The sequence below is a fragment of the Centroberyx gerrardi genome, chromosome 4 (genome assembly GCF_048128805.1).
Source record: "Centroberyx gerrardi isolate f3 chromosome 4, fCenGer3.hap1.cur.20231027, whole genome shotgun sequence".
In the NCBI taxonomy this organism is placed as follows: domain Eukaryota; kingdom Metazoa; phylum Chordata; class Actinopteri; order Beryciformes; family Berycidae; genus Centroberyx; species Centroberyx gerrardi.
In genome coordinates, this window is record NC_136000.1 from 25,064,061 (window position 1) to 25,078,152 (window position 14,092).

Genomic DNA, 14,092 nt, shown 5'->3' on the forward strand with positions numbered 1-14,092 from the left:
TATGTGAGAATTTTATTTGATCTATGTTCGGCCTTAGCTAAGACTAAGATACAAGATTCATACCCTCCTACCCTCTAGGTATGTTGTGCCCAAGAAATAGTGGCTACTCTCCAGTGTAGGAACCTATGTTGATGCTGGCTTTATGTCACCCAGATGAAATGTCTTTGTTGAGCGAGTACTGCACTGCGATGAAGCCTGTGGTGAAAGCTTTAAACCTCTTCAGCAGGAGACAAACACACGTGGGATGGCTGCTGTCGCTGATCTTCCAGCTCTAAGCAAAAGTCAGCAGACTGGAAGCATCCTGGGAGGAGTGTGCAGCCTCATCAGAGTACCCAAAGCACTTTGGTGGAAGGATGCAAAAGGCTGAAGTGATGCAGCAGCAGCAATCCTTCTGCCAGAGCTCCACAATACTTGGACCGATAAAGCCACTGTCATGGAATTTCATGACTTTAATATTAAAGCCAAATCAATCATTTATTAAGTATCCCAATGCTATTTGCTCTATTCCAACTCAACACATAATTATGGCAACAATAGTATGAATCTGTCTACACAGATGAAAAGTTGTAGTTGCTGTAATGTCAACCTATAATGAACTATGTTGCCACATAAAGCAGATGGAAATCCTCTATATGTGTGTTGTGTGTGTTTGCCACTCTATAGGCAGAGGACAAGATAAAGCAAATGGAACAACACTGATGGGATGAAGAGGATTTTGCCCCTCCATGACGTCCAGAAGGTCACGAGCTACAGAGGAGCTGGATTGTCTACCTTCTCAAAGTGAACACTGGCCTATTTGCATGCGCTATCTGTGAGCGTCTCTCTCCTCTGCTGTGCTGGACTGCTGCTGACTGCAAAGCCAGCTGGGATAGACTCCAATCAGTTTGAAAACCAACTGCTGCTCAAACTACACAGCAAGTTGACGGAAAAATAGTCCAAAGATGGAGAAAAACTCAGGACAGCACAGCTAAACTCTATATATAAATACAGCGCAGCACTCGATACATTACAGTATATCGTTGAGTAGTGTAACATCTACAGCACTTTGTATTGCTTGGGGTCCTGAGGGGTTTGTTTCCTCCTTCTACTTGCTGAGTTGTAATTTTCTCAAGTAGATTCCCTTCACATTTCACAGTGAAGGGAATCCTGCTCCGGTTTAAAAAACAGTCTTTTACAATGCAGTGTTTATATAGAGAACTAGCAGACAGTTTGTCCGTTTTCTTGTATAGACTAGCCTAAAGACAGTTTTTTCCCCTCTATTTAGAATTGTTTACTGTCTTGGCAGAAAAAGTGGTTGATGTTTGTCCTAAAACATAGTGTAAATCTAAATCTAAATCCATTTGATGTCTACTTGTCTTTTGAGGTCTTTGTTGACATCTGCTGGAGAATCTGTGCTACAGCATGTCTCAGATTTACGTCAGGCACATTGCGGGCCACCTCATATGACGACGTTGCACTGACGAAAGACCCACAAACGGCGGCTCCTCGTTTGGTTTCCGGAGTAGCATGGAAGTTATTTTGTAAATGAGTCTTTATCCATTTGAAATCAGAATCATCGTATTTCGTACACCGGTAAATATTTCCATTAAGCATCTACACACTGTGAGCAATCAAACAGTCGTTATATGCTTGTAAAATTTGCACGATATTCAACAATGTAGCAAGAAAAGTTACAGGATGCGTTGGTTAGAAGTGGCGCGTTGTATGAATGGGTCCCGGTCGGCTAGCCTTTGTATATTAGCTAACTGATGTACATTACATTCTTCTATACATTATTTGTATATTAGCTAACTAATATACAAGGTCTAGCTAACTATGTACAGAGTTTTCCCAACTAGTATTATCATCTTAAAAAATAATTCTGCCTTCTTGGCTTTCTTGTCTTGCAGCAAGAGAGCTAAGTTAGCTACAAACTAACCGACAATGTTCCGGGGCAGTCTCGCCAAGTGTAACGTCCGCTCATTTATGAAGCTAACGTTTAGTACACAACGTTAGCGGTGGTCAGCAGGCACAGCACGTAAACAATAAGTTACACTGTCTGTACCGTTTACCTGGCCAACAGGTCCCTAACCACTTTACTAGCTACTTATGTTTATATTGCAAAGATGTTTACATTTTAAGTCTGGTACCTATCTAAGGTTACAATAATGCTAGCCTACTGTCTTACTAGTGCAGCTCGACCCATCTGAATATCCCTATTAGAGAGTCACCTCATTGTTGTCTAGAATGGAATTGGCTGAAAAAGTCATGGGAGAGAACTTGTGCATGGTATTTACAGAATTATTTGTTTACCGCTCTCTTGGTGCCTTAATCTCTGTATTCATAGTATTCTGTTACATCACCACACAGCCATCTTGGCAGGAAAATAACAGCTGATTGTAATAAATTAAGATGATTATAATCCAATGACAGCCACAGCCAATGAGCTGTGTATATGGTAAAGCGCCATATTGGTAGGAAATGCATGTGACATCGTGGGTATATTATGAATAACCTATCAATTTCTGTCTCCCTCTGTTTTCCCTTCTGTCTGTCCAGTTTTGAGCTGGGCTAACGGCTCTGTTAGCAGCCCCTGAAGGACCTAGTGGACCCCATTGACAGGCAGCTATGTTTCTCTACAACATCACCCTGCAGCGTGCCACTGGCATCACCCACGCCATCCATGGAAACTTCTCTGGTGAGATCGCTGTGCACATTGCTGTCTGTCCTTCATGCCCTCTGTGCTATTTGATTTGTTCATCTGTTTTTCTTAATTGCCATCTTTCCACTTTGCTATCTTTTTGGCAATCTGTCTATTCAGATATGTGATCGTCTGTTTTTTTGTTGGCCGATCTATTTACCAGTCTGTATTTGCATTCATTGTTTTGTCTCTTTGTTGATTCATCTGTCTCCATTTATTTGTCAGTCGGTGTAATTGTCTGTCTGGCTAGCATTCTATTAATCTATTTTCTGTCTGCCTTTTACTTCTGTCTATTTGTGGGTTTGTCTGTTCTGTTTATTTTTATGTGTATTAAATACACAGGCCTACGCTATTGAAGTGATGAGTTTGTCATGTCTCTTCTCTGACTGTAAATCACTGGAGAGAACTAAAACACCTCTGATCTCAGTACCAAACAGATGTTGCATACACAAACCCCTATCTGAAACAAATGCCGCACAGCATTCCTTTCAGTTACATTAAGTAGCATCAAGTGGCTGGTTGATATCTGATTGTGCTCAATGGGATGTTTGTGTTCTCTGGTAGGAACCAAGATGCAGGAGATTGTTGTTTCCCGGGGAAAGATCTTGGAATTATTGCGACCGGATGCCAACACGGGGAAGGTTCACACTCTGCTCACCATGGAGGTTTTTGGCATCATAAGGTCCCTGATGGCCTTCAGACTCACGGGAGGAACCAAAGGTGTGTTTGCGTGTGTTTACGTGTTTGTGTATACAGAAGTGGCTTACACAGTAGCTGTGGTTCCACTGACCCTGATCGACAAAAAGAAGGTTGCACAAAAAAACACATTGCAACATGTCTATTTGTCATGCACATTTTATGTGTAATGACTTTATGTATATTGCCTATAGATTTATAAATCAGTAATACAAGTGATCTCTCTCTCTCTCTCCATGCACAGTGCCTCAACATGTTTACGTTGCTGCTAGTTTAACACCTTTGTGTGCCTGTGTGTTTCGCAGACTACATTGTGGTGGGCAGTGACAGCGGTCGTATTGTTATCCTGGAATACCACCCCTCAAAGAACATGTTTGAGAAGATCCACCAGGAGACGTTCGGGAAGAGCGGCTGCCGGCGCATCGTCCCCGGACAGTTCCTGGCTGTCGACCCGAAAGGCAGAGCTGTCATGATTGGTACGAAGTAATATCAAGGAGTTAGTAATAATATGTGTTTTAACATTATTTATACAAACCATATTCCACTGGAGCAGTTGGGGGTCTAATGACTTTGCTAGTGTTAGTAGAGTGGCAGGGTGGCTTTTGGAATATGGCTAGTGGTTAATTGAAATATAAGAGTCACATTCCCATGGTTAACTCTTTCAAGGTAATGAAAGAGGTATTTTACGAGGTGTTGTTACACACATCAAAGTGCTGTTGAAAGGATGAGTTCTTCATGTCTCTTCTCTGACTATCACTGGAGAAAGATTTAACATCTCTGATCTCAGCACTTATTTACACAATGAGTTACTCTAATCTTCTCTTGTAAATTTAAAACAACCCAAATCTTTCAAGAATTTCAATTACAGAAAAACTGCATGTTGTGAATACACTCTGGATAGAAACTGTTAAAGAATGCAGTGTCCATTTATTGCGCACTGCTTTCATGTGTTAATATTATGTTTAATCTATGTATATACAGTATGTATATTTATTGTCGATAATTTTATCATTAATATTAAAATTTCGCCACTGCAATGTTCAACTTTATGTACAGTATAATTATATTAAGTGAATGAAATAAAGCATTTCAAAAGTCTTTTTCTACTCCCTCCCCCTGTCTAGGAGCGATAGAGAAACAGAAGTTGGTGTATATTCTAAACAGAGATGCAGCTGCCAGACTCACCATCTCCTCCCCTCTGGAGGCCCATAAAGCCAACACACTGGTCTACCATGTTGTGGGAGTAGACGTAGGCTTCGAAAACCCCATGTTCGCCTGCCTCGAAATGGACTATGAGGTAAGGTCATAAACACTCAAGGATATATGCATACAGGGTGGATTAAGACACACACTGGCTAGATTATGAGGTGTTGTTACACATTAAAGTGCTGCAGAAAGGATGAGTTCTTCATGTCTCTTCTCTGACTGTCTCTGGAGAAAGATTTAACATCTCTGATCTCAGCACTTACTCTTCATTCTCACACAGACACTTCACTCATGCAAAAGTTTCTTTTGCAAGCATCAATAGTCTGCGATAAAACAAATAGGGTCCAATATCTTGATATTATAAGCAGATATTTGCCTTTTTATATTCAGTATTGGATGCAGATATCCTCCATCAGTCAGACCTAATGACAGTTTAGTCTGATTGCGCAGCATTGCCAACCTCTGATCCTGTATGTTGGTGTTTGCTCTTTCCAGGAAGCTGACAATGACCCGACGGGGGAGGCGGCAGCCAACACGCAGCAGACGCTCACCTTTTACGAGCTGGACCTTGGCTTGAACCACGTGGTCCGCAAGTACAGCGAGGCTTTGGAAGAGCATGGAAATTTCCTCATCACTGGTAAGCATTTGCACACATGTGGGTGTGCATACTAGGTCTGCAACAATAACTGCATCACCACTCTGGGCTATTTCTCCCAGATTCTAGATATTACATATTTTTAGTTTTTACACACAAATCCTGTAATCCCAGTATTGTTGTCTTAGTCATATCTATGCTTACAATAAGCACTTGCATGCTTATTGTAGGAGGCACATGCAACACTTGCATACTATACCCGACTAACAACTAGATGGAAATGGTCCCCTAAAGAAGCAGTTCAGTAGTCTTGGAGTGCTTCTCAGATTGATGGTATAAGGGGACATTTTGGTAGGCTATTGCCATTAAACTATGAAAACCTTTAGAAGTTTGTCATGGTTGGTAGAACTCGTTTGGAGTTTTACTGTGTAAGTGTCCCTTCATTAATTGTAAATCGTTTAAGAAAATCAATTTAAAGCTATGAGAGTCCATCAGAGAAAGTAGGCTAACCAGTGCCTCCAGGAACTTGCGATTTTGCAATTGCAATAATTAACGCAAATTCAAGAAATCTCCGCAATATTTGCGAGAGCTTGCAGTTTTGCAAAATTGCCGCAACTTTTCCTCATGAAATGCCCAAATCAACAGACCGCTTGTGATTTGGACCAATTGTCGCATTCGGTGTCGTGGTAACTTACGTCATCGCAGCGCGCATTCAGGTAGAAGATTAACAAAGCTCACCTGCAAAAATTACTGCCATAGACCGTGCAAAACAAAACAAAAGCAGCAAGAATCGAGGTGAGTGCAGAATTCTAGCTCTTGGAAGAGTTAATAGCTTAAACGGAGAGTGGGAGAGAATAGGGGGAGGCTGTGTGTGTGTGTGTGTGTGTGTGTGTGTGCGTGTGCGTGTGTGTCTGAGTGAGTGAGAGAGAGAGAGAGAATGAGAGAAAAAAAATGTTTTTCCTTTGCTTGCAATTTTTCCCAATTCCCGCAATTTTGCCGCAAAAAGAGCACATAAAACCTCGCAAATTGTATCGCAATTTTTGAGTAAAGCCGCAGCAAAATCAAGCATTTTTGGCCGCAATAATCACAAAAAAACTCTGCGAAATCCTGGTGGGACTGGCTAACTGGAGATTCATTAATAAAACATAGCTTCAAATCATTAAAATGTTTGGCAAGCTGCTTGTTTTGGATTTGTTCATTCTTTTGGTTCATTTAGGCTAATCATAACCTGCATGCTAGACAGTAGCGATTGAATGTCAATATAATTTAATAGATTCAACTTTAAAATACAACATTTTGGTCTTCCTTTTCCTCACTCCTTGGAGGAAGATTGAAGTTCAAGTTTTTCATCACAGTGATTTTCATTTTAGAAACAAAGCGGGAGTACCATAATCAGTCGGTGTAACGAAAAGAGAATGAAACCATGAAATTTGAACTTTAGTGTCTCTACTGTTGGCTCGCCAGTGATAACACCGAATCCTCCCCTCCCCACGCACACATATCTCTCCTCTCTGTCTAGTTCCTGGTGGATCTGATGGGCCCAGTGGAGTTCTGATCTGCTCTGAAAATTACATCACCTACAAGAACTTTGGAGACCAGCCTGACATCCGCTGTCCGATCCCACGACGCAGGGTGAGGCTTGGACGCAAAACACGCAGTGGAAAATGACAAATTTTTTTGGGAACATCACTTTGAGTGAAGTTAATTGTTACAAATTAATTTAGGTATTTAGGTTAGTCAGCTACTTAACCTTGACACATTTCCTGCACGAAACAGTGCTAGCGGTTAATAGAAATATAAGAGTCATGTTCCCATGGTTAGCTATTTCAAGGTAACGAAATGGGTATTTTGCGAGGTTTTATTACACACATCAAAGTGCTGTTGAAAGGATGAGTTCTTCATGTCTCTTCTCTGACCATCACTGGAGAAAGATTTAACATCTCTGATCACAGCACTTAGTCTCAGTTCTCACCCAATGATTTACTCTAATATTGTCTTGCAAATGTAAAACAACACATCAACCCAAATCTTTCAAGAAAGAATTACAGAAAAACTGCATGTTGTGAATCAACTCTGAATAGAAACTGTTTAGAATGCATTGTCCATTTATTGCGCCCTGCTTTCATGTGTTAATATTATGTTTAATGTATGTATATATGTATATTTATTATGAGTAGTCTTATCATTCATATTCAAATTTTGCCACTGCAATGTTCAAATTTTATGTACAGTATAACTACATTAAGTGGAATGAAAAAAAGCATTTCAAATGTCTTTTTCTACTCCCTCTCCCCATCTAGCAGCGATAGAGAAACAGAAGTTGGTGTATATTCTAAAATTGTTCATTTTCATCCTCCTTTCCTATTCCCCTCGTTTCCTTCATCTCTCCCATCCTACAGAACGACCTGGACGACCCGGAGCGCGGGATGATATTTGTCTGCTCGGCCACCCACAAGACAAAGTCCATGTTCTTCTTCTTGGCCCAGACCGAGCAGGGAGACATATTTAAGGTTACCCTGGAAACAGACGAAGAGATGGTGAGGAAAGATGAAAGGGGCAGGGCGGGGAGGATGTGCCCTAGAAATGAACATGAGATGAACAAAATGTTACCTGATGAGAAAATGTTATGGCCAGGAATGATCCTCAACATTCATCTCATCAGCATGGAGGAATTCTTGACGTCCTCATCACCAACATTGCAGGCCTCAAATTTTAACTCTTTGTTTTTAGCAACTGTTTTTTAACCAATTGATTCCCTTTTCTGACCCAAATATAACTACATAATCACAAACATTAAAATCAGACCAGTGGTAGCGTGCCTGTACATGACTTCACTACCCGATTCTTTTGCACTGTGTTCTTCTTGAAGTACAGTAAGACTGTACAGTAAGACAGTAACACCATTTATTTGTTTGACTGTTTTTTGTTACTTGTCTGGTTTATTTGAAGACAGCTGTAAACCATATCAACTGTTTGGGATTTCCTTGGTCTTCCCTGCACACTTGTATACTGTTGGTGCTTATTTATTTATTTATTTTTTAAATCTGTGAATGATGAAGTACATTTTAAAAGGTACAGTCCACTGAGCGACGGCTCCTCTTCAGTTATTACTGTCCCACACTATAATCAACCTTAAGGAGACTGCATCATTCGTGGGGAGACGACCTGTTTACTGTTGCCTTGTCGGCTTCAGTTAGATATTCTGACAACTGTTTTTAGTGTAGCTGAAGGACAATTAAAGAATAATTATTTTATCATGAAAAATAAACCTAGCCTAACCAAAAATGCCTGGCGAAGAAAATGAACAGATATTATGGCATGTTCTCAACTAATCTCAACTGTGTTGTTTCCTAGGTAACAGAAATCAGGATGAAGTACTTCGACACTATCCCTGTGGCAACAGCCATGTGTGTTCTCAAGACTGGCTTCCTGTTTGTGTCATCGGAGTTTGGAAACCAGTAAGTCTCTGTTTATACAGTAAATCTATTTGTCTATCGATTTCTCTTCTCTCTTTTCCCACGGTGCAGCGGAGGGCATCAGGAGGCGAATTCAGGTCAGGCGGTCAGACATCTGTCGCTTCTTGAGATGATGCGCTTCGTCACATGGCCTCTAGAGGGCGTCTTTGACTGCGAGATGCAGTGTTTCTCATACAGAGGCACAAAGTCAATAGAAGTCTATAGAAATTGATCTAAATCGATCTCTGATGCGCCTGATGTGCACATCACATCATGTGGAGAAGCATAGACAGCAGACCAGCAGCATTGAACTCAATCCACAGAGTCTCCGGTTTGAAAACAAAAGTGAAAGTCATTATCTTGTGGTATTTAAGTAACTTTAGTGGAATTAGGTAATTTAACCATGCTGCAGTGTTTCAGTTGAACACACGTGCTGTGGGCCTGTGCAGCATCTGTGCTTGTTGTCTTCTGTAATGCCATTGAAGGGATATAACTCTTTCTACCTTTTTGGCGTTTTGCCTTTCTCTTGTTGCCATAGTTATTACAGTTGGACATTGATAAGATTTTATCAGTGTCGACTACTTAATTTCTTCTGAACAATCCGATTCCTTTAGCCTGTCCGTTTTTAAATATTTCACCATTACAGACCTTAATAGCACCTCATTGATTCAAATTCTGCTACCAATCCAATATTAGAATGACTAAAATAGTAAACAATTCATACCATACTGTTTTATTACTTTAGCAGTTATCTGATCTGAACAATTTATTTTATCATCTATACCAGATAGCCCAGCTGGGATATAAGACTGAGTTCTTGCCTAGTCATCTCTCACCTTTTGTTCCCTCTCTCCCTCTCCCTTTCTCTCCCTCTCTCCTCTCTCATATGTTCCTCTATCTCTGTTTCCTTAGTTACCTGTACCAGATAGCCCACTTGGGTGATGATGACGATGAGCCTGAGTTCTCGTCTGCCATGCCATTGGAGGAGGGGGACACCTTCTTCTTCCAGCCCCGCCCCCTGAAGAACCTGGTGCTGGTGGATGAGCAGGAGAACCTGTCGCCCATCATGTCCTGTCAGGTAGGGTAGGGCGGGGTGGGGGTGCGTGTGTATGTGTGCGTGTTATTGTGTGCATATCACCTGTATATTTTGTCCTCTACTCTCACCATGGCTCCAGATTGTTTATGTCCCACCCCCTTGCTTCCTGTGTGATTTTGTTTTTTGCGAGAAAAATCCGTTTTTAAGAAGGTTCAAACCTGCCCAGATTATCTGTCCTGACGTGATTTGGATGATAATTAATTGAAAAGACAAATGTAACCGCAGCATGTTCTTTTGTGATGCGGTGGTTACACTCTTAATCTCTGCCAAGAGTGCTGACTAGTGGCTCAGTTGTAATTGATCAACTGGTTGGCTTCCCCAGCTGGGAGCCAGGTGGTACACAATGACGCATAGTGCCTATAAATGAATGTCTGTGCCTAAAAATGAATGTAGAGCCTAAAGTAACCTTCTTATTGTTCCAGGAGTTCAGTTTCCTGATTGGAGTCACAGACTTAAATGAGAAAATGTGATGTGACCACCATGCGTTCTCAATTTGTTCTCAATCGCAAATTACATACTTCTTTGTTTTTTTTTTTTGGCTGTATTTGTTGACTGTCCTTGGGCTGCAGGACAAGAGCAGAATATCTCACAGTTATTGCTTTTTTTTCTCCTTCCCTTTTATTGCGTATTATGTAAACTTGGCGAGGCTTCATTGTTTTGTTTTGACATGGGAAACCATGGGGACAAAGTCTGCTAATCTTGCTGTATTACTTTGCCTGATTGTATTAAAGAATGCCCCCAATAATGCTCATTTCTGTACTGGCTTATCATCTGGTCCTGGTGCATGAAGTCTCTTTCTGTTGTGTTTGACAGATAGCTGATCTGGCCAATGAGGACACTCCTCAGCTGTATGTGGCCTGTGGAAGAGGACCCAAGTCTACTCTAAGAGTCCTTAGACATGGACTGGAGGTACACACACTTTGTAACATACATGCATGCACACAGAGTGTCTCTCATACGACACATATACACTGTTGGCTAGAAAAGTGATGAGTTTTCATGTCTCTTCTCTGACTAAAAACTGAAGAGTTCATCAATTGCTCTGATCTCAGCAGTACATATTAGAAGCAAGCAGTATCATGTAATATAGCTGATGAAGCTTGATAAAATGTGCAGTAAAGCTGATGAAGCTTAAACATTTGTCTACCTTCTCCTCATCTTCTCATTCCTTTCCTTTTTTGTCTTTTCTTCTTTTTCTCTGCTTCTTCTCCCTCCCTTCTTTTCCCTCCCTCTCTCTATCAGGTGTCAGAGATGGCTGTGTCCGAGTTGCCCGGTAACCCCAACGCTGTGTGGACTGTACGCAGACATGTGGAAGGTAACAACGTTTTACACCCATGCATTTTTTTTCCAGCCTCACCTAAACCATTTTACAGTGTCAACTTTTTGGTGTGGAGCATTAACAAGTCCTACTGACTTTCTGATATAGAGAAGATTGGTAGCAGTTCACATATTACCCTTGTAACACACAACCCAAGAATATGACAGTATGCTGACCCGGGTGCATCCCATGTAAGAGGCTATTCACACTAAGCTGAGAAGAACCAATTGTCTGTCAGCTTATAATGTCATCAGAAGCAGAAGGACTCTGTTCAACATGGCACGTGACATGGCGCTCAAATCACCAACACCGGTTAAACACAAAGACAAAGTGGAGGTCAACCTGACAATAAACTCTGATCTCGACCTGGGTTGTTTTGTGGGGTTGACCCTTTTACAGTGGCGGTCCATCCGCAGACTAATATGAAAGCACTCGATGACACTAGCTGTGACATTAGTTAACACAAACTAAATGCAGGGGACACAGGTGAAAGTGCGCGCTGTCATCTCATTGCATGTATGTTGATCAAATCCAGTCCATTGAGATTGCGATTTGACTTGTGATATTCAGTAAATAGTGTACTAGTCTAATGTCCTTCTCGTAAGGAGGAGTGTTACATTCCAAAAATGAGTAAACTATGTAAGAGGTTAAATTATTTTGAATATTCTTTAATTGATTGCACATTTTTCTTAAACGGAGTAAAAATCATCCCATACCCACTAACCACACTAATTTATTTCAGTGGACACTTAACCAATGGCTAAATGTATGTAATGTCTGTGGGCAAAATAGTGGAGTCTAAACCAGCCATTGAGTTCTGTGGCCTTCATAATGTTGGTCCCATTGTCTGTGGTAATGCAGACTTGCTGCTCCTCACGCAGACTCCAGCTCTTAAACCAACTGCTTTTCTCTGCTTTCCTTAGAAGTACAAACTAGAAGTTTGTAAATGGCTTCTAATCTTCATTGATGAAGTGCACAGAGAGGCTTATATACAGCTCTGTTCCACCAGATCACAGGTCTGTCGTGCTGGCAAAATACTCCACTTGCCAAAGTTCAAACTTGACTGACCTGTTGCATTTCTCATATAACTTAACTCTGGAATAGCAACTTATGAGAAATGCATGCATGATGGAAGATGGTATCTCTTGTCCAACTTGTGTGTGAGGTTCTTGAAGCCTTCTGTACTAAATCGTGTAAAACTCTGGACAGTGGATGGCCGCTTCATTGCTGTTGGAGACGTAGTTTGAATGGCTGCTGAGTTAGACCTAATGTTTTCTTCGGTTTGTTTGGGACTTTTTTTGCTGCGTGTTGTTCCTACAACTCCCCGTGGTTGCTTTTAAGGTGGTGGTACAAGTTAGTTGTGTTGCCCCTTCTTGTCGACACTACCGCTCGACACGTTTTGCACAGCACCTGAGTTTGTGGGACGTCATCTCTTCGTTATCCAAAGTACTACCACACGACTGACTTGCCATTGCTTTTCGGTACTAAGGTCCATCTCATTGGTCAGAATCTGTTTGCAACTTGTTTGCATGCAGAGATTGGGTTGCATGACTAAAATGCCCATAACGTTATTTTTAAAAAAGCCAATATCGCAGTCCAAAAAAATCGATATATTGTGCAGCCCTACTGTCAAGTGCTGGTCAAGAGCAATTCACTCACATTCTTTTGGTCGGTTTTCCCTAAATAGGACCAAAAGTCTTTCCCTGTCAATAAAGTAGCCAATTCTCTGATTTTGCAGTTCTTTTGCACAGAGAACAAGTTCCCTCTTGAAGAAGTTGAGATGCAGGTCAAGTTTTAATACCAGCATTGGTGTTTGGTACATAAATGAAGATGTGCGTGTGTACACTGTTGGATGTTCGTGTGTTTTTGTCTACAGTTGAATTTCAGTTTGGTGTGACAGAGTATTTCCCAGAAGTCATGCGGTTTAACATTCGTGACGTGGCTCTCTTCCACCACAGCTGGTAGAGACCTGCTCCTAGAACCTTGTGTGTGTGAGTGAGAGAGAAAGGGGATGAGACAGGAGCGGGGGAGAAAGAGAGAGGGCAAGTTCAAGAAAGACATTTGTGACAGCATGTCTGTAGGTCCTTAAAATGTTTTTTAATCGAACTATATAAATCCAAGGCCTTAAAATGCCTTACATATGTCTAACTGCTGCCTTTGAGTCTTATGTGCAGTTTCAGGTCTTAAAAGTGTCACTGTTTTCCCAGTGCACTACTTTCCCAACGAGAAATCTCTGTGATTTCTCACATACCGCTAACTGTTTTTTTTTTTTTGTTGTTGTTTTTTACTCTCAAGGCTTATTTCTGGGGTGAAATTGGTCATAAATATGATTTAAACTGGCATTAAAAACATTTAAAAATGTCTTAGATTTAACTTGAAGAAACCTTTAGTCACCTTATATAAGGGGAATTTATTATTCCTTAAGTTTCATTCTGACTACGCACTTTGTGCATAGCTCTCATAAATCCCCTCTTACCAGTGAAAATCAGTGCCTCAATATGAGGAAAAACTGCTTTGCTGCCAATGCAGATTCCTCAGATCTGCAGTCTAGAAAACAGGAGAGATTCGAGCACACAGGTTTTCTTGCTTGGTATTGCTGCACAATGATGGTACACTATCAACACTATTCTGCATCAATAAGAGTTAAATAACCGTTTTAATTTACTTCTAAAATGAATGGGAAATAAATGAGGTTTTAGGGTCCAAGCCCAAATTATGCGAGTAGTCTTGCACTCTGGGCCAGTGGCCTTTCAAAATCACATAGCAACGACCATGGCAATAAACCAATTTGGAGACAGTCAGATTCAGCACTGGTTTCAGTGGCATCCATGCACTTTTTAAGGATGAACCTAAACTAATGAAGAAAGGTAAACTGGCTCACCACATGGCTCATTTTAATGCTTCCACTTTCTATGATACCAAGAGTTTTATATTTTGAAATGTAGATGATCCTACAAGTGATTAAAACTTGCAATAGGCTGTTAGTAAACGGCTTCTCATCTGGAAATCTTCATTGATGAAGTGCACAAGAGAAGCTTATGTACAG

The 14,092-nt window shown here is 41.0% G+C and overlaps 1 protein-coding gene and 2 non-coding genes across 3 annotated transcripts in view; all 3 read left to right on the forward strand.

The window, feature by feature from the left end:
- Positions 1–1,456: 1,456 nt before the first annotated feature.
- Positions 1,457–14,092, forward strand: part of sf3b3 (splicing factor 3b, subunit 3) — a 42,070-nt gene continuing 29,434 nt past the window's right edge. The window contains exons 1-12 of the mRNA XM_071905798.2: positions 1,457–1,572; positions 2,539–2,677; positions 3,245–3,400; positions 3,682–3,852; positions 4,501–4,673; positions 5,078–5,219; positions 6,697–6,809; positions 7,577–7,714; positions 8,532–8,635; positions 9,545–9,710; positions 10,542–10,637; positions 10,971–11,043. Of these exons, the coding sequence (XP_071761899.1) occupies positions 2,608–2,677; positions 3,245–3,400; positions 3,682–3,852; positions 4,501–4,673; positions 5,078–5,219; positions 6,697–6,809; positions 7,577–7,714; positions 8,532–8,635; positions 9,545–9,710; positions 10,542–10,637; positions 10,971–11,043 (1,402 nt within the window). The 5' untranslated portion in view covers positions 1,457–1,572; positions 2,539–2,607. The remainder of the gene's footprint in view (positions 1,573–2,538; positions 2,678–3,244; positions 3,401–3,681; positions 3,853–4,500; positions 4,674–5,077; positions 5,220–6,696; positions 6,810–7,576; positions 7,715–8,531; positions 8,636–9,544; positions 9,711–10,541; positions 10,638–10,970; positions 11,044–14,092) is intronic.
- Positions 4,762–4,841, forward strand: LOC139916809 (small nucleolar RNA SNORD111). The gene has a single exon (XR_011784879.1). It is a non-coding gene; the product is annotated as a small nucleolar RNA SNORD111 (small nucleolar RNA).
- Positions 7,053–7,132, forward strand: LOC139916808 (small nucleolar RNA SNORD111). The gene has a single exon (XR_011784878.1). It is a non-coding gene; the product is annotated as a small nucleolar RNA SNORD111 (small nucleolar RNA).